Source organism: Chinchilla lanigera, unplaced genomic scaffold, assembly GCF_000276665.1.
Source record: "Chinchilla lanigera isolate Chin_1 unplaced genomic scaffold, ChiLan1.0 scaffold00100, whole genome shotgun sequence".
In the NCBI taxonomy this organism is placed as follows: domain Eukaryota; kingdom Metazoa; phylum Chordata; class Mammalia; order Rodentia; family Chinchillidae; genus Chinchilla; species Chinchilla lanigera.
The window spans coordinates 3,466,620-3,486,731 of record NW_004955501.1 but is presented as its reverse complement, the minus strand read 5'-3'; the positions used below and the strand labels follow the sequence as shown (position 1 = coordinate 3,486,731).

At 43.8% G+C, this 20,112-nt stretch overlaps 1 protein-coding gene across 1 annotated transcript in view; it reads left to right on the top strand.

The window, feature by feature from the left end:
- The window catches only part of Ephb1 (EPH receptor B1), a 397,616-nt gene that overhangs the window by 334,996 nt on the left and 42,508 nt on the right, over positions 1–20,112 (top strand). The window contains exons 10-11 of the mRNA XM_005406784.2: positions 959–1,081; positions 12,454–12,701. Of these exons, the coding sequence (XP_005406841.1) occupies positions 959–1,081; positions 12,454–12,701 (371 nt within the window). The remainder of the gene's footprint in view (positions 1–958; positions 1,082–12,453; positions 12,702–20,112) is intronic.

Genomic DNA, 20,112 nt, shown 5'->3' with positions numbered 1-20,112 from the left:
CCCCACCTTTCCCCTGCCCCTACCACCATGAAAACAATTTTGATACTTCATGTAATGACACATCAAACATGTTGAAAAATTATATTGTGAATGAATCCATTTGCTTCTTGGGTTCCACTTACCTCTTTTGTCCCCTCTCCTCTACTTTTTGAATGTATTTTTTCTGCAATGTCAATTCTCTATTTTGTCCCCCAGCACACCTATCTATCTTGCCACTGTATACATCACTGACAAGGTCTATATTCCTTCGTGTATTTCTCATCTACCATTTTATTTGTTTTTCATACTTCAGTGTGTCTGAAGGCAGGGGGATTCAATTACCATTTTTCTTTCACTTCACCTCATTTTTTTCAATGTGGACTTTGCTCTTTCTTCTGTTAATATTTTTTAAGCTTTCCTCTTCATGTTTTCTCTTTTGGGGTACTGTCTTGCCATTTCTATCTTGAGGGTTTTCTAGCAGCAGTTTGTTTCTTTCTAAAAAATCTATCCTCATCCCCGTCGTGGTCCTGGACCACAGCTGTCGGTTATAACCTTAACAGTGGCCTCCATTCAGGAAAGTTATCAAGTTGATAAATATTGATATCTACCCTTCCGTTTCACCACCACTTTTCTGCTAATGCATTTGGTTGGCATCAATCAGCTTCTTTGCCTTCTGTGAGCGCCCCATGTGGGAACTGGTTCTGATCTGTCACTTATAAGTAATCTGTTCCACATTTCACCAAGCACTCAGAAAGAAAAGAATATATGGAGGAGAGGTAGAGGGCAGAGAACCAGGCTGGAGAAGCCCAGAGGGAAGGGAAGTGGGGTTCCCAGCAGGACAAGGCAAGGCAGGGGAAGGTTGCAGCCTGATGTGTAAGACGGTCCCTGCTGGGAACACCCCCAGTGCAGAGGGCACCAGCAGTACTTAATGGCAACGTTGTCCCCTGGGATGTTAACCCTGCTTATCTCCTCCAATAAGGCTCCCCAGGGATGAAGATCTACATTGACCCCTTCACCTATGAGGACCCCAATGAAGCTGTCCGGGAGTTTGCCAAGGAGATTGATGTATCTTTTGTGAAAATTGAAGAGGTCATCGGAGCAGGTATGGCTCTCCCCTCCCTTCGTCTCTGTCTTCTTGCTGTCCAAAGGTCTTCCCACAACTCTAAGTGTTCTCTTTCGGTATCAAAGCTCATTCCACTGGAAAGAAAGCTTCCACCTTCTTTCTCCTCGGACGATGAATCTGAACCACCTACAATGTGTGTGTAGTACAGAGTGAAGCATCAGAGTCTTCTGGCAACCTTGATTGCAGTTGCGAAGCTTGGCTGGTGTTACAGAGAAGTCAGCTGTGGTTTTAAAAGTTTCAGCAATAGTGCCACAAATGGGCCATGAAATGCTGATAAGGAGAGAGATGTAGGGTGCCTGGTGACTTTGAAAGAAATTTTAAAAAATAGAAGCTGGATCCTGTATCCCACTCACTGACAATGATATCTCAGTGGCTTTGGATCAAGATTTCTTGCCATATTTTCAGTTCTCCTCTTTCTAAGTATGTGCATTTGAGTCTAGACCATACACTGGAACAAAAACCCAGCCCAGCATAGACCTAACTGCTGAGATGTTCCCAGAAAATCATACCTAGTCTCATCCAGAACTGACATCTTCTTTAATGGATTGGTAGTTCAGCAATTTAATAATGGACTCAGCCTTATTAATATAAAAGAAATAAAATATCCCCCGATATTATTATGTCACAATCACTTCAGTGCCTCTCATGCGTCTTTTCAAAGGCTGTGTACTGTTTTCTACAGCATGTTTTGTCTTTCTCTCCTCAGTTCTTATTAGTCATTGTCCAAGGTCTCTTCACCAATGTGCTGTGAAGACGGCATCTTTTTCGCTCCTAGGTCTAAAGTGCTTTATTTATATCACTATTTGGAGAGTCATGGAGTGGCATCTCACAATAATACATTAACTCAATAAAATATGTTTAGTCAAGACTTACCAAAAGCCACTTCATATATTATCTTTAGGGGGAATGTCACCATCCTTCCACTCAGTGCCTCTCTTAATGCACTGAGGGGTCAAAAAGCCATCTGTGAAATTGGAAGTTGCATTTGAAAGCCTTCCCCATTAGCCCACCATTTTCGTGCTCTGCTTTCTGTCTTGAAGAGCTTTGGCCTCTTTTGGCATCACTGGGATGGGCTCTGGGGCAGTTACGATCACAGCACACTGCTGCCGACACCAACCACTCAGGAGCACCAGCCAGCCAACCACACTCTGATCCAGAAGAACCTACATAAACTTCCTGGAGTGTCATTACATATTTTACAGAGCCACGACTTCCACTTCTGGGCAGATAATTTTCTGCTCCTCCTTAGATGTTGACATAGTTAAGGGTCATGCCTTGGAAGGCTGGGTACCGGATAAATTGGATTACTCTTAGGCACTCAGATTTCTCCAGTAAACTTGAGAGAGTGTTGGGAAGGTGGGCTTTCAGTCCTGCACTCTGTTTGCCTGCATTATTAATTGTTGTTATGGCTTGTGGTAATGGTGCTCGTGATTTTAATGTCGTTATTTATGTTGTGTGCTTAGAGTGATATGTTCTGGACTGCATTTCATCCCAGAAAGCACAACCACCCCCGCCTTCTGCCTTTATCAGGGGAGGAGTAAAAAGCCTTCTCACTTTATGACCCTGCCAGGCAGTTACAATTTGGGGTGAGCTCACCAACAGCTGGGTGCCCATAAAGGGACAATTGATGGGCCTGCTCCATCTTCACCTTCCATTTGCATACAGCATTTGTCAGCACTGCCGCGTTTGTGTATTCTGCTGGGAGGAGGTGCCGTCCCCTCCATGGCTCACATGGTCATGAGGAGAGATGCATTTAGCAATTTATATGGCGCCCAGCGGCATGGTGCAAAGACCTCTGCCCAGTTACTGCTGGTCACCGCCTAGCAGAATCCCATCTCCTTGTGATCCAGAACCATCCCAGGGCTAATCCCATGGATTCTAACTCACTGCCTATAACTGGGTGCAACTTTAACATAGGACATTCCTTGCTGGAATTAATCTTTCTCCAGTTTCTTTTCTATCATCACTCTCCCTTCCCCCTCATCCTGTCTTACCGAGACCAGCTCCACAGTGTGCTAAAAGAGCTGGTGTGAAGGTCAAGTAAAAACATTTTTTTCCCAAGGTAAGATTTACGTGACATAATTGGCAATGCTTCTTTTTTTTAGCCACTTGGAAGATTTGGAGAAGGAAGATTTGCAGCAGGGAGCAAAAATTTGGTTGCATTATGGTTAAAAAAAAGGAATGAAAACCAGTATCAGATATCATTTTTCCTTCCTTTCCTCCCTTCCTCCCCCCTTCCTTCCTTCCTTCCCTCCTTCTTACCTTCCTTCCTCCCTCCCTCCCTTCCTTTCCTCCCTTCCTCCCTCTCTCCCTCCTTTCCTCCCTTCTTCCCCTTCCTTCCTTCCTCGCCCCCTCCTTCTGCCTTTCACTCCCTTCTCCCTTGTCCCCTTCCTTTCTTTCCTTCTTTCTTCAATAAGCTCTTGCTGAGTGTTTCCCACATACAGATGTAGCTCTCTCTCCATCCAAGATCTGACGGTCTTAGTGGGAAATGGGCAGGCCAGGAACAGCAAATCATTTCCACCACCCCAGTGCACACAGATACAAAGAGCAGAGCCAGCACAAGCCAGTGCTCATCTTGTTCCAGCCAGGGCTAGAGGACCAGGAGGCCTCTACAAAGATGACCTTGGCCTAAACCTCCAGGGATGAAAACTACTAGAAAAAGGAAGCTTTTATGATACACATGCGAAAGAATGAGATCGTGACAGGAGAAGAAAATTAAATAAATTAAGTAGGAAAATGGTCGTAACCCTCCAGCAGAGCATGGAGGAGCCAGTCTGTGCTAAGGTAGCTCACAAACACCAAGCACATGCATCTCTCTCCAGCCCATGTTCACCAGCATGTTGGTAGCTTGATGTCAGCCATGAGAGAACTATTTACATCATTAGAATTGACAAATGCTATAAATTGTGGGTATATGTTTGCTTGTTTCTTTATTTGCTTCTTTGTTTTTTTGAATGTTAGGAGGTGCAGGGATTATGGTCCAGTACAGACACGCAGTGCCACTGACTGAGTGGAGGAGAGAGACTGGGGGCTAAGGACAGGGCATATACCACCCTGGAGGTGGGAGGAGAGGTGTGAGGGCAAGGAAGGACTTGGGGCAGAGGGAGCTGAGTGGTCCATGAAGACATGCCCACTTGGATGGGCTGGGAGTAAGGAGGAGAGAAGCCTGCTGGGGAGGCCTTCCTGTGGGTGTGGGTCTGGAGAGCAAGAGCCTGTGATGTGGACTTCATCCTACAGAAATAGGTTTCTGATAGGGTGAGTGACAGGATGAGCTTCAGAGAGCCGAATCTGAAAATGCTATGTTTGGATAAAACTGCTAGAGGTTGAGGGTAGAGGGTGGGAATGAGTTTGGGAGCCCAGAAAACAGTTATAGGGCTTCCCTTGGATGTAGGAAAAGGCTTTGAGGTAACTGATGCTAGGTGAGATTAAGGGTGCAAGGGTGGGTGGCATTGAAGTGACTTCATGTCCAAACTAAGTGTTTCCAACATGGTGAATAAAGTAGGGCTTGGAGATCGGTGGTGCTGAAGATTGGTGGTAGAGAGAGAAGGCATGGAGGTTACGGCCAGAAATGAGGGTATCAGACGAAGGCGTTCTGGCACCCAGAATGTGGGAGTGACAGTTATGTGTGCAAAGGCTAATGAAGTAAACTCAGAAAACTATGAGACTGAAGAACTGCATTATCTTTCAGCATTTCTCCTAAAGTGTTTGGAGATGTTGAACAGATGAATAGAAATATAATAATTACAAGCTATCTGTGACACTACCCAAGAAAACTAAGTAATTAATCATTATTAATTACTTAAAGTCTGTCTTTCCTCATGATGCTCAAAGATCCATGGGAGTGAGAGAACACACGGTTTTGTTAGTCTGGGACCTGGCCTAGTGTGTGGCACCTAGTTGCTCAATTAAATATTTGTAGTATAAGTGATAAAAGTAGGTCCTTAGGAAAAAATACAGCAGGGATAAAAACTCAAAGAGCTAGGCAGAGTTTGGGGAAGGAGAGGAGACTGAATAGGTGGAGTGAGATCATGAATCATTTGGTGCACTGGAAGTGGCACAGCACAGTGAAGGAAAGCCAACCTTTCCTCATCTCCCTCCAGACAGTAGGGTTGATTGAAGTCTTTGTAGAAAGGGAAACAGTCACTTGGTATCTTTAGAGATTATTGGTTTGTTGTTACCATGGGTCTAATAGAATTCACCTCTGAGATCAGTTCCAATACATTGCTTAGCTTTGATCAGTTGGGTCGGTAGAATTACCCAGAGCATAAACCAGGGCTGCTACGTGTGATTGGTCTCTACACCAGGAATGGTACTCAGGTTGTGCAGCATGCAGCCTGTATAACCTCTATGGTGCAGCATGAGCAGGACTTTCAGGGCATGAAGACGTTGAAAGGTAGAGATGTCACATGAAGGCATTATCTAAGAGATCAAATGCCAACCCAGTAGCTTAATTAGGAATATATTTTCTCCTCTCATTCTAGAAACTATCAGTTCAGCATTTCTACTATGGCTGATCATGAGGAAGGAGGCTTGCAGAGACAGGGCTGGGTGCAGACAGGGGGGATGCAGGAATGTGCACTAAGTACAGACAGGAAGAGGGCCCCCAAGTGAGGCTAGCGAAGGCCCTCTTAGCGTGCCTCTTAGAATACAGGATGCATTTCTTTGGGGATGATTTGACAGAAAGGTTGCCTGGCAGGCTGAATTCCCAGAGTGCACACAGGCAGCACGAGGGTAGCTTGGTCTTCTTGTTTCCAGAAGAACAAGCCATGTGAAGGTCTCTAGAAATTACAATTAAACTGGCTAGCATGTAATGAGCACTCACTGTGTGTCTGGCACCACCCTCCGTACTTTATAAGCATTATCTTATGTAATCCTCCTAAATTCTGTGAGTTAGAGCTTGTGTGTGTGTGTATGCATGTGCGTTGTGTTTTAAATGATGAGAAAATCAACTTTCAGAGGATAGCTTGCTAAAGGTTGTGCTTCCAGCTGAGGTAACGACACAGCTAGAATATACTTGTTTTTCTTCCGGTACCAGGAATCGAACTCCCGACCTTGTACTTGCCAGACAGGCGCTGTGCTGCTGAGCTAAATCCCCAGCCCCAGACACAGCTAGAATTTAAACCTAGTTACAGCTGTTCTGAACTTTGTGAATGTAACCCTTACACTTGCTGCTTTAGATGCTGTAGAAAAGAGCAGCTAAACAGTCATCCCTTCTGACAGCAAACTTTATCCAGCATGGTGGAATTCCCAAGCCTCTTTGCTGGGAATTATGATACCGCCTTAGAACTCATTATTCCCATATGGTAGTGCTATAAAGACCATCCAGCATTCCCTAGAGGGAGCACATTCATCTAAAATACACAGATTCCATCTTCTGGTTCTCCTAAATGTGACTAGTTCTTTGCCTAAAGAAGGACAATCAGAACCAAAATATGTTACATTTTTAATTATGTGTTATGAATATAAGATCACTGTACACATTCATGTAAATACACACATGTGTATATATATATATTCACATCTGTGATACCTAGGTGCGCAGTTGTTTAACAACCACAAAAACCTACAAGAAAAGAGAAATTAATTTTGTCCTCACCATCTGGATATTAGGTATTGTGGGTGCCATGTGTATCAGACAGATTCCACCTCATGTGCCTGCTTCAGTAGCCTCGGTTTGTGATGAACATCTGAAGAATTCTGTTGCGAGGCAGAAGACAGCCATGATCGACTAGTAATGTCTGTGATCTGTGCAGGGTCAGGATGTGGTGAAATGTGTGCCCTGGTCCTAGGATCACTGGTTTTGCCTTAACCTATTTATCTTTTATAGACTAGAGTGCTTGAAGTCATTCTTTAAAACCTAGTTTAAATTTATTCTTTAAAAGTTCCATATCTGGCAAAGCTGGAATTAGTAACTAGAAGCTCTGCTTTCCTTTTGTCCCCAAAAGCAGTTTGTGACTTCAAAATGCTGTTTTTTTTTAAAAAAAGAGCACAATTATGTGTGTAGACTCATGCTGCACATAGCCAATAGCTACCGCCTGAATTACCTGCTGGCAGGTTGCATGTTTCATTTTCAAAAATTGAAAATTCCTTCCTTCTGATTTTATATATAATAGTTGCTGCTGAACCACTCTTTCTCTCTTCCTCATTTTGTCAAGGAAGATAGGAAAGAGGTACTGGCAGGAACTGAAACTTGTAGGGAATAATTTCTACAGCTATGTGGGAGGAAATTCATACAAACTGGCTCCATTACCCTCAGCTGACAGCCTTGAAGGTAGTGTTTCTCAAACTTGAGGCAGGCCTCAGAATCACCTGAAATTACTATATTAAAACCCAGATCTCAGGGCTCTACCTACTTACAAAGCTTCTGCGCCAGCAGGACTAGTGGGGCTCAGGAGCAGATATTTTCTAACAAGTTCCTAGCTGGTGCTGATGGACAGGAACCATACTTTGAGAACCCTTGCTGAGTGCCACTGGCCCCACACTGGCTTGATAGGACACTGGAGCTACTCATAATCAAACGCTCTTTGGCTATGGGAAAGGACTCAGAATCAGCTGCAAAGATAAAGCCCAACCAAAGACCAGCCAACCAACCAAAAGTAGGCTGGCTGCACTTACTGTTGGTAGGAATCTCCATGAATGGAATCAACCACAACTGCAACCCAGCAGAATCATTTCTTAGAAGCATCTGTTTTCAATATAATGTTCATACCTGATTTGTTGAAATTATTTTTAGATATTCTACACTTTCATTTAAAAAATTAAAGAAGATAAGGCCACAGTATGGTGCTCATATAAAAGGGAAGTTTTTAAAAGCTCAGATCATAGCAAATCAAGGCACCGTAAATCTCAAATTTTGGCCCTAAAGCATTGTCTCAAGTACCCTAACATCCTGTTAGGCAGACGAAAGAATCTTCACTTCATTTGTGCGTGTGTGCGCGCGTGCACGTGCGCGCGTGCGTGCGTGCCTGTGTGCGTGCGCATGTGCAGTGATGAGAAAGCCAAGTCCTGGAGAAATAAAGAGCCCAGCTGAGATCAACTGCCTTAGGCGTGGTTGGGGCAGGCGAAGGGCCTCCCCTTTTACTAGCTGCCTGACTTCCCCTCCCAGCCGCAGTGAGAGGCCCCTAATTACACCAGCGACACAGCCTCCCAGTGAAGCGTAGGCATTAAGTGACTTCCTTTGGGTTAGTACTTTGAAAGCCTCCTGGCTTGGAGGATATGGGGATCTTTGCTGGGCAAGAAAGGAGCTAGTTTTACACATTCACTATTCTTTATGGTGCTGTCACTGCAGAGCAGATTTCTGAGAGCGGTGACACCATAACCCCCGAAGTCACTAACTACAAAGCCCACCTCACCCTAGCCAAGGAGAGCGTACTTTTACTGCATAATTTTTAAAGATTGTGATTTATGTATCCTGCAGAAGATATATAAAGCTAAAGTACTAGAAGAACCGCATTTGAAAACCAGTCAGCCACAAAGATCAGATGATGAAATAACATTTACCAATTAGAAAAGTAATTTGACCTACAGTGTACTGTAAAGATACCACTTTTTGCAACCATATCTTCATTTTTTCCCTCTGTTCTTTTCTTTTTTTCTCCCCTCATATTGATGAGGCCCATGCTGGCCTAGGCCCTGTACCATGTGGAAAGCAGTATTGCAAGCTCTGTTTTCAGAAGTATTCAGTGAAACTTCCAGTACTCGGGGGTTTGGGCAGTTTATAAAACACTTTAAATATCCATTTGAAATGTGCTTGGGTGGCTTACACAGTGAAGTTCTCAGCCTTACTATACCTCAAAATCACCGAGGCAGTCAGTCTTGGCTTCATGTGCCTGTGACCACTCTGACTGCAAAGGCCCCGTGTTCAGAAAGATGTATGCTTAGCTGAATGCTCTGCTGTCACAGTATTGAAGTTCTTCATAATTTTTGAACAAGGAGTTCTGCATTTTCATTTTGTACCAGGCACTGGAAATTATGTAGCCAATCCTGCAGGCAGCTTTCGAATATGTCAATGCCCAGGCTGCACCCAGACTAATTAATTGGAATCTCCAGGTGAGACCCAGGCCACTGTACTCTGTAAGACTCCTTCAATGACTGCAGGGGGTATCAACTTTGAGAATCACTGCCAGAGAACAGCATTTCTCACCTGAGGTGTTTGCATGTATGTTGTGGGGGACAAAAATATTTGTCTGGATTATCTTCCAAATGCTACATATACTACTGTGTATAAATAATTCCGATACCTAAATATTCTGATAGTACCTGACTTTTAGAAGCTTTATTGATTTATTTACTTATTTTGGTACCAGGAATCAAACTCAAGACCTTGCCAGGCAGGTGCTTATGTCACTGAGCTGTATCCGTGGTTAGAAACTTTAGATGAATGACATCTGTCTCACTTCTGCTTTGCTCTTCCTTTGACACTGAGTAGCTGTGACAGTCACTGTGTGGGCTGTGTGTGGGGGTCTGGGTTTTTCTCTGTGTGGCAGCGCGTGTGTGTGGCGTGTGCGATCTTGTGTTTTCTTTTCGGTGTCGGGGAAACCAAAACCAAAACCAAAAAAAGTTTAAAGGGGGTTGTGGTTTTGGTTCGTTGGCCCGGGTTTTGCTTGGCAGGGGCAGGTTCTTGGTTTTGTTTCCCGTTCCGGAAACAAACCAACCAAAAAAAAGAAACTGTGGACCTACAGAATTGGGGCCTGATAGTTTTTGGTCTGAAACCTCCTAAGCAGAGGTAGAATGGTGAGAAAAGAGATGGACAGAGATCCCAGTTTTGGCTCTTATTCATAGCTGTGTTTCTTGGGGCATGTTTTCTTTGCACCTCCTTATTAATGTTCTTTTGGTAAAATGGGCATAATAATACCAAAGTTGTAGGAGTAGCGTGGGGGTTAAATGAGATAAGGCATGCAAAGTACCTAGCACATAGTAGGTGGTCAGTAAGTAAATATTTGTGTAGCAACCCTTCCAAGAAGAAATGTTAGTACCCTCTCTTCATCTCTCAACTACAGTATATCTTTTTCCTGAAGGAAAATAGAATTCATCATGGCAACAAGGAAGAGATACTAATATTATTTAATTAGTTTACTTATCAAACAGAATTTGTATGCATCCAGTCAAAGTTATCAAAAATCAATGTACCATACAGACACATATACACATATTTACAGAACACATACATTTGTGCACACACAGACATGCATGTACACACACACATTTATACAGACATACACACATGCATGCATATATACATATATACATACCTATATCTGATCAGTCCCTCTTGCTCTACTTTTCCTTAAATGTTACACATTTTTAGCTACCAAGTAATGCTTATTTTAACAACTGTAGCAAAATAAGAGTAACTAAATTAAGTTTACTCATCTCTACTTCCCACTCCCATCTCCATTCTTCTAGTATAACCATTTTTAAAAAATAATTTGAAATTAAAAATAAATGTGATTTGGAGTTTTCATAATTTTTCTGTCTCATACACACGCACATTCCATATGGGCACATGCTGCATATCACACTCTATAACTTCCTTCTTTTTTCACTTCAAAAATAGAATGTGCATATATTTGGAGTCAATAACTTTCAGCCATCTATTAGCTTCAGTAGCCCATGGGATTCTGGAAGTGGATGTACCGTTTTCCAACCATGTCCTTGTGCAGCCATTCAGTAGATGCCACTGCCATGGACATTCTTTTACATACTATTGTCAACTTATTTTGGATAAAGCAGTGACAAAGCCTCAGTGGTTTATAGCCCAGGAATGGATGAGGCAAAGGCCAGATAAATAATAATGCACATGACATGCCGTCTTTCATTGGCATACCTACCACGCAGTGTGCAGTCTGGTGGGTGTGCAAGTTGAATGTGAATGTGAATGAATGTAAGACTTTTTGTCTGACCTCAAGCAATTCACCACCACAGCATATGATTCAATGTCAAAACCAATGTTGAAAATGATATCTATCTTAGTATTAGGTCTACTTTGAAATCTTCCTACTGGTGGGTCAGTCAGCTTCTCCTCCAACTCCATGTTGCATCAAGCTCGGTGGTCTCTGGAGAAATTTTGCATAAAGTCTTTTTGTGCAGCTTTCTCCCAGTCTTTTCTGCAGCAGAAAACAAAAGGAACTCCCAACTAATTCACAGAGACAGTGTTCACTTGCCTTTCTCCTGTGGCCAGTGATGTTTCTGATTGCTCACAGTTTGCTCCATCATTTGCTTCCAGAAGCTGAGGGTGAAAAAGAAAGTTTTCCCAGCAGAAAACCCTCTTCCTCCTGACAGGCCTTTGACACACATTTCAGCAGTGCACTTACAAGTAGATATTTAACTGCTTCACATGAAAGAACTAGAAGTTACAAAACCAAGAGAAGTCATGAAATAACTTTTGAAAGCACACTAAGCAGGTTTCAACAGATTTTTAAAAGCTTCTATGAAATAGTGTCATCAGAATTGTTTTTTCTCTTTTACTGCAGAAGTGTCTAAATTCTGTGTTGTCCATGGAGGTGTGTATCTTGCACCCATTTGGAGAAATAACTTGCTGTTCAGCTGTCAGGAGTGCAGTTAGTCAGTGGCTTCCAGCTGCAGACCATTATGGCTTACTTTAGCTTTCCTACGGAGGCCCAGCTCCTCCAAGCAACCCCTGGCCAAATGCTGGACCTAGCGGCAATGTTAGGAACTGGAAGCTGTGCTAGGGTCTGGATACCTCTGGAACAGGAGCTCTTTGCTTTGCAGATCCCAGCTAAGACTGTCAAGTCTGTAAAGAGCACATCTTCATTATGATCAGAAACCCTCCTTGCCCAGTCCTGCTTCCTTCTCCTTTCTTAGCTCCCAGATAAACCTCTTTTTTTCTTAACTTGTTGGTGTCTGCTCCCTGGAGAACCAGAGACATAGCATTTTTATAGCAACGTAGGATCGTAAACAGTGTACATCATGTTCAGAGGAATAAAGTACCCAGACGTATGCCCTATCCCCTGGAAATTCTTCCACCAGGCTCTGATAAAAATGAATTATGATTCTGCTAAAGCGAAACTGACCATTTCGTTCCCATTATTCAACTGGGACACATATGAAAAATTAAATATGGGAAAAAAACAAACTCATAAGTATTCTGAAATTCTTTTTTAGCGACTAAACCTATTTCTTAGAACTGACATAAAGAATGTGCTTTAGTATTCCTTTTGTGTTTTGCATGAACTGATTAAGCCTGGTTACGATGACAGAACACCATTTCAATTTCTGTCACTTTAATCACAATTCCACCTTGAGCACCACTGTCCTGATAAGATGCTTCCCTTTACAGTTCCACAAAATTGAGAAGAAAGAAGATACTAATTGCATTCTTGTGGTTGCAGGAGAGTTTGGAGAGGTATACAAGGGGCGTTTGAAACTGCCAGGCAAAAGGGAAATCTATGTGGCCATCAAAACCCTGAAGGCTGGGTATTCAGAGAAGCAGCGCCGGGACTTTCTGAGTGAGGCCAGCATCATGGGCCAGTTTGACCATCCCAACATTATTCGCCTGGAGGGCGTGGTCACCAAGAGTCGGCCAGTCATGATCATCACCGAGTTCATGGAGAATGGTGCTTTGGATTCTTTCCTCAGGGTAAGAGCAACTGTGGGGCATGTGTGATGTCACTTAGCACTGTTGGATGCAGAACAACAGTGGTTGGGGAGATGTAACCTGCGAGGGTAACCTACGACTCAAGAATCCACTGGTAAGATGTGGGTGGGTGTTGGAGACATTACCAACAATAGCAGGGATTTGTTGCTACAAAGAAAAAACAGAGACAAACTTGTAAATTCCCAGAGAGGATGGCATAGAGGAGGCTCAATAAATGCTGCTGGGTGAGTAAAATGAGCAGCGCCAACAATGGCCACTGGAATCTGCGTGAATCACAGAGATTGAAGAGACTCTAGATGGCTTCAGAGCTCTGTGTGATTCATGCAGATGCCAGTGCCTGCCTCTGCCTTAACCAGCACAGCTGCCCTTCCAGCCAGCTCTCTTCATTGGCAGTTGAGAGATAAAATAAGTTGCCCTTTTCTTAAGTTTGGGCCACCTTCCCTCCAAGGAGGCATTTCCAGGCAAGGACCAAGAAGACTGTTTCCAGCAGTGTTTCCTTGCCTGTGGCTCTCAACCACAATCTGCAGCAGAAGTGGGAGGTAGTTAACTGCCTTTTGGTTGGAAGACCTCTAAAAGTCGTTATCAAGGTCGTGAGTTCGGTTCCCGGTACCGGAGAAAAACCAAAAAAAAACAAAAAAAAAAAAAAAAAAAAAAAAAGAACACTGCCCCAGGAGGCCAGGCTCATGATGGAGCCACTTTCATTTCTCTAGGATATCACAGAGCCACACAGAGGGCTGACAGAGATTGGCCAAGGTGCTGGTGTCTGGGGAGTAGAAGCTGAGCCTTGGCTGGGACACAGGATGAGCCTTAGACCAAGAGGCTCACAGTGGCTAGTTGGGAGCCTGAGAGCAGAGGATCCAAGGAAAGAAATGACACCCAAGAAATGGTGGAACCTTCTGAGCTAGGACTTAAGGGTGATACCCAGGTGCAGGCTCCAAATATCACCAATGCTACCAAGCAATCACTTTGGCTGCTGATCAAAGGGCCATTCCTTCTCAGTCATTCAAATATGAATGGGCTGACTGCTCTGGCAAACCCACGCTAGAAGCTGAAACACTACTATAATGCTGTGTAACAAATCACCCCAAGACTTTAGTGGTTTCACACAACAACAACAGTTTATTTTGTCCATGAACCTACAATTGAGGCAGGGATTTTGGCAGGGAGATTACATCTCTGTCCCTTGTGGAGTCAGTTGGAGCTGCTGGGGCTCAGAATTAACTGAAGGCTCATTCACTTGTCTAAATGGCAGTCAATGTGATATCAGGTAGCACATTTTGTGTGCCCTGGGCTTCCTTAGAGTAAGCTGAGTCCCAAGAACAAGCATCCCAAGAGGAGAAGGTGAGAGAGCTGATTCACCTTTGTGACCTAGCCTTAGAAGTCACATAGCATGATTCCCACCACAGGGACAGGCATGCCCAGATTCAAGGGGAGAGAACATTCCCGATGTTTTGACAGGGGGACAGCAGCCCTGTATCTTCTTATACTTAAGAGATAGAAGATTTTATTATGTCCATCTCACAAAATACAGCCTGCCATGGATTAGCATCTGCCCTGAGGTCCAGGGTGTCCGAAGCTTCTAGCTATCATCTGCCTATGTGACATCTTTTGTCTCCATGAATGGAGTACAGAGATAGCAGAAATAAGGACTTAAATGTTCCTGGGGAAGCCAAGGAAGGCATCAAACACAAGGGAGAGTTTCTCTGACGTTGGAGGATGAGGAATTTGCCAGACAAGCAGGGGAGCAGGCGGGCAGATTGGTGGAATCGTGGACTAGTGTGTACAGCAGCCAAAGCACAGCCTATTTGGTAATCTACCAGTAGCTGCGTGGAGGCTCCAGAGCACAGAAACAAAGCTTAGGGGCTGCAATGTGGAAGGGACACTAGGGGACTCATCTAAAAGCTGCATTTGCCACTGCTGAGGCTACCTTTGTAAGGTAGCTCATGTTTATTGTCTAGTCTGGGTCAGGTAGGCAGTAATGGCTTTTGTTTTGGGAAAAAGGATAGGGGACAACTGCTGCAGATTAGAGAGAGCATGTGCTTTCTCTGGTGCAGCCTGCTTAAGGGTATCAGCTAAGACTTTTATTTAGAAATCTGAGTACCTAGCATAATGAGCTCCGGTAAATGCTAGCTGAATGAAAATCATGCACAATTATTCCTGAAAAAAATATTAGGGAGTGGCAGGAGAGATCTAGTGGTCCTCCTGTGTGTACACGATAGCTCAGTCTTGTAGCCACACCAAGTAAGGCATGATCTATGCTTTCCTGGGAGCCTCCACTTGTGATCAAAGACCTCACAAAAACAATCAAATAAATGTGACTAGGAGGCAATGTTAGAAGAAACAGTATTTGCTTGACCAGCCTTAAGACCCTTTCCAGTGCCATTTATTTCCTGCCAGTCACCTGACTGTACTTCAGAGAAAGTCACTGCATGATTTGGGGATTGTGATTAGACTTCCACCCCAGGACCTGCAGGGGCTAGGGAGATGCAGTCTTTGGAGCCTGCAAGAGGTCAGAATCACATACTGCAGCTCCTCCCATGACCTGTTTCCATGCATGGCCCAGGACACAGAGGCATGTTGGGCGCCAGTGTGTTTCATGATGATGAGGTCTTGTGTGCAGTGGGAGAAAAGTGAGGGGCCAGAGAGGAGCTCAGGAAAACAGGGGAGAGGATACAACAGGAAGGGGCCAGCAAGAGCAGGCAGTGCCAGGAGCAGAGGGGAAATGAAGCGTTTCTGACTGCTCACACCGCATGGAGGCAGGTAATCTATAAATCTAATTTCAGCCTTACCACCGAACCCTGGAGCATAGCAACATTAATTGATGTATCTGCTGCTTGATAAAATTGAAAAAATAGGTCATCAGTTCAGTTCTACAGAGTCCATCTTCTGGGAAGGAGGATAATTTTAGGATCACCATTCAGAGGAGAAAGGAAATGGGTTAGTTCTCAGTTTATGCATCTGTTTCCTCTTCTCCAACTCCTGGACATTCAGGAGCTTTGGAGACTGGCCTCAGCTCTAGCCATGTCAGGGCACCAGGAATACAGTCAGCACATCAGACACATAGATTCTCACAATTCCACTCTCATTGCAGGAATTAGAACTCCTCATGTTCCAGAAGGATTGAAAACACTGTTGATCTTTAAACACATACTTAGTGGGTAGTTCATTAGAATTTATTTCATATGTTTTTCCATGACTGAGCTGTGGGTGCACATTATACATATCCAAAATTAAATATTTTCTTCTTCCCATTAGAATCCAAAGAGTTCAATCTGGGGCTTTTGCCTAATCTTGGGAACAGTTTCCAAGGTTCTGATTAACATCATGTGCCTTAGCTAAGGAGGCTGACATGTTCCATAAGGCCTTCTTTCCTAAAGTACAGCCTTGTGGTTGCTGCTGGTTCATTCACAGATGGTCGTAACTGGAAGAGTCTTGAAAGTCACAGAATGGTGTCAGATGGGGCCATTCTCACCAGGGAAGCTCATCCATGGACTGAAGTTAGAAGATAGCAACCCAGATGTCAGGTGGAGAATGCCAGAGTAGAAGCCCAAAGACCAAGGTGCTGCCTTGGGTTCTGCTCTGAGTCACCCTGTGGCCTGAAGCAAGTCTACTAACTCAATTTCCCAATCTATAAACTGAAGGCATTGAGCTAGATGAGCTTGAAAGTTCTCTTTCAGTTTAAAAAAAAAATCCATGATTCATTCTCTTCAAACAAATCAAATAAGGGTTTCATTTCCTGAAGTGGATTTGTCAATGAAAGTTGAAATACCTAAATCCTTCCTGTCTAATATAAGGGTCAGCAAGTGGCTTGAGTGCATTTGCAGGAAAGCAATTTCAGCAGAAAGCACTTCATGAAGGAAAGAAAGTTTAAATCATTTCACCCAGGGCCGTGTTTCTCCTCTATGCTGTTGTTTCCAAGCTCAGCATGCAGCCAGGTTCTTCCCCAAATCACTGAGGAATCCTTGTTGTTGGTATTTTTCTGTCTTCCTTACTTTGTATGTGGATGTTTGTATCTGCAGAAGTTCTTCTTGGAGAGTCATGCTGATGATCTGATGATAAAAAGCAGCTGACTTTGTTAGAAGATCTCAATATGTTCGTATCATTAGGTTTCACCAAGATTATGAATTCAACAGACAGGGTCCTGTCCATGGGGATTTACAGTTCCTTTGAAGACCCTAAGAGAAATATGCTGCACAGTCCCTTTGCAAATTCTGTAATTCCAGTGGACAAGGTACTGGATGGGAGTTAGAAGAGCAGATAAGAAGAGCATCACTAGTCAGCCATGCCCCTTCTTCCCTTCTTCCTGCCACAACTATATATAGCCTTCTTCTCCACGTGGCATTTGAGGGAGCCATTATAATTGGTCCAACATGAGACATCAGTGCAGGAGCAACTTGCCATTCTGGATTTATATTCATGTTATAACTCAATATCACACAGAGTGATTTAAAATCAACCATTTAAACTTTCTAGACCTCCATTATCTTGTCATGAAATACATAATATTCCCTGCCTTGCCTACTGCAGAGGACTGGTTTCAAGGTTCAAAATATATTCCCTCAAGTATGACTTGCCACTCAGAAATCAAGTAATGGAAGACATCAGTGTTTGTTAATTAACTGATCCAAACTTCAGGCCTATATCATTAAGTCTCAATCATCCACTAGGATAGTTGGGTGGATGGGTAAGGCTGCTATAGATTCTGCCTGTTACCGGTTGAGCTCATAATGCACTGTGAACTGGATTCTCCAAGGTGATAGCTCTAGGATTTCTCCTATCACACCATGGAAGCCTTGAGGAACCCAGAGCTCTGGTCCCAGGCATCTTCAGTCCCTCTCACTATGCACATTTGAGGTACAGGAAAAAGCTGCCTTGCAAGACACTGTGCCCTTGCTGATAGTAGAGTGGTCATTGTCATCTTAGTATCCATGGGCACTGGGCAAAGCTTTTCACATATTATCCCAGTTGATCTCATCAAAACCCAATGAAGAGTGGACACAAGGTTCTGTTACAGATGTGGTAATCTCTGTTCTGGAGGTTACATTGCCCAGGCTCATGAAGGTCATGTCTGGCAGAGCCTGACTGCAGCTGGGCCTGCCTGACTCCAGGGCTCAGACTTTTAACCACTTCTTAGCTCTGCTGGCCCTAGAAATTGAATTTGAAAACAAATAAGATAATAAAACAAGTCTAGGAAAACTTCGATGACTATGGAAAAATATACACACTACGCCACGTGCTTTCAACATTGCTCTTTGCAAAACTGTTTACAGCCACCGCCAGTGCCCTCCCCAAAATGTCAGCTTCTTTAGGGAGACATTCATTTTTAACCACACTGTCACAGAAACTTGCGAAGAGGAAATAACAAACTGAATTGAAAAAACACAACTCGTGAAACTCGCAGCTGAGATATATTTTTGCAATCTACAGAAGTTCCATGACAACTTTCGGAGGGGGCAAATCCCCACAGACTTAAAACATGGTGCTAGCAAGAGGCTGGCTAACTTCTGAAGAAGGTGTTGATTGAAGTTCATTAGTAAGAAAGAGAATTCACATCACTCACTGTACATCCAGCTTTCACAGATGAGCAACATGTGCTAAAAACTAGGCAGAGTTTCCAAAAACAGTTCGGCACTTGCTTTGGGAGCTGGTTGGAAGAAACCATTACAGAGGAAGCTTTCCGGCAGGTTGGAAGCTGGTGAAGATTTGAGGTACAAGCAGCCTGCTGTGTGGAGTGGGTCACATCCAGCATGTTTAGGGACTCTCCCTCTGACAGGAACTCCAGAAGGAGGAGGCAGTGTCCGTTTCTTTCACTCCTTAATTAATCTGGGTCATGGCCCCCCAGGAGAGGGATCCAGCTTGCAGTCTTGCGTGAGAAACAGAGTCAACAGTTCCTTGTTAGGCGTCTTGATTGTTAGTGTTTGCTCTAATACACAGGGTATGTTTATAGTAAGTCTTTTATGACTCCTTGTTAGTTTTTGCATAGAAACATATTTCTAGAACCACATGTATAAATGACATGCCTGCACTTATTTATGTTGAGATAGCATATACAAATGTATCACGTAACATTGCACGTCAGTAGGTGCTCCATGAATGGGAGGGCCTCCCACTGTTGTGCTTCCTGCCTTTCTCATGAGGATGCTGCCTCAGAGAATGTGGCTGGTTGCCCAGTGCCTGTGATCAGTAGTAAGTGACTATACCCAAGTGTCCTGCCTCCTTCCATCAGTGCATTCCGACGTCTGGGCCATGCTTTCCCTATGGAACACAACTTGTGGCCACCACTTGGGGAAGCAGCTAGAGTTGGATTAGATGAGAGAATATGTTCTTAACAGTATGACCCAGGGTCTGTACATCCAACCTCTTTGTGCAGAGCCAGGACCCATGAGGTTTGTGGTGGCAAAAGGAAGGCATAGATTTACTGTTGAAGAGTCTGTCCAACCAAGGGTAGGGCTTCCACACAAGAAGCTGTGAATCCAACAGCGACTGGAGAGTGGGAGTCACTGCAGGCTGGTGTGAGGAGAAGCAGCAGCAGCCCCCATTTGCCAGCAGAGTCCCATGCACCAGGCTTGTTTTGAGTTTCCATGGCTCTTGACTCCATGAGGTAGGTGTGGTTATCCCAATGGAAAGGATGACAGCTCTGAAACCACCCAAGGAAGGCACCTTCAGCATTTACTTTTGGGAACAGGAAGGGATGTATCAATTTTTCCCTTGAGTTATTTTATTAAGGCTTTTTACCTTTCTCTTCAATCTTTAATTTTGGAAACAGGAAGAAATGTAACAATGATTCACTCAAGTTATATTATTGAGGTTTTTACTTCTTTTGTTAAAATTTTCAGCACTGATAGTATTGCAATGACCACAGAGATGGAATTCTTGTCTTCAGAGAGGTTAGAGTTAAACAGAAAAGTCAGGCGCGCACACAGACACACACACACAGATTAAAATTTGCCATATGTGCTAAGAATAGTAAAAGCATGCACCGAAGGATAGCAGTCAGAGAGTGCTAATTACATTTGCCAGCGGGGGTAGTTACATGGGTGTCCTTTCTGAGGAAGACATTTAAGAGAAACCTGAAGGGCAAGTAGATGTGGATTGTCGGGGGAAAACATAGGGAGTGGCATGTGGAAGGGTCCAATGGCAGGAAAAGCTTGGTGTGGGAATAACTGAAAGGTTGTCAGTCACTGTGGCTTCATTTAGCACAGGAGTGAAGGTCCAGTGGCCTAAGGTGAGATGGTAGCTTGTCCCACGGGGTCTCCTGGGCATGCGATCGAGTTTGGAGGTTTTCCTTAATGCAGTGGGAGGCTATTAGAGAATTTAAGCTACAGAGTGACATGGCCTGATTTATATCTTAAAAAGATGGCTCTGGCTGCCATGGAGAGAATGGATTATAGAG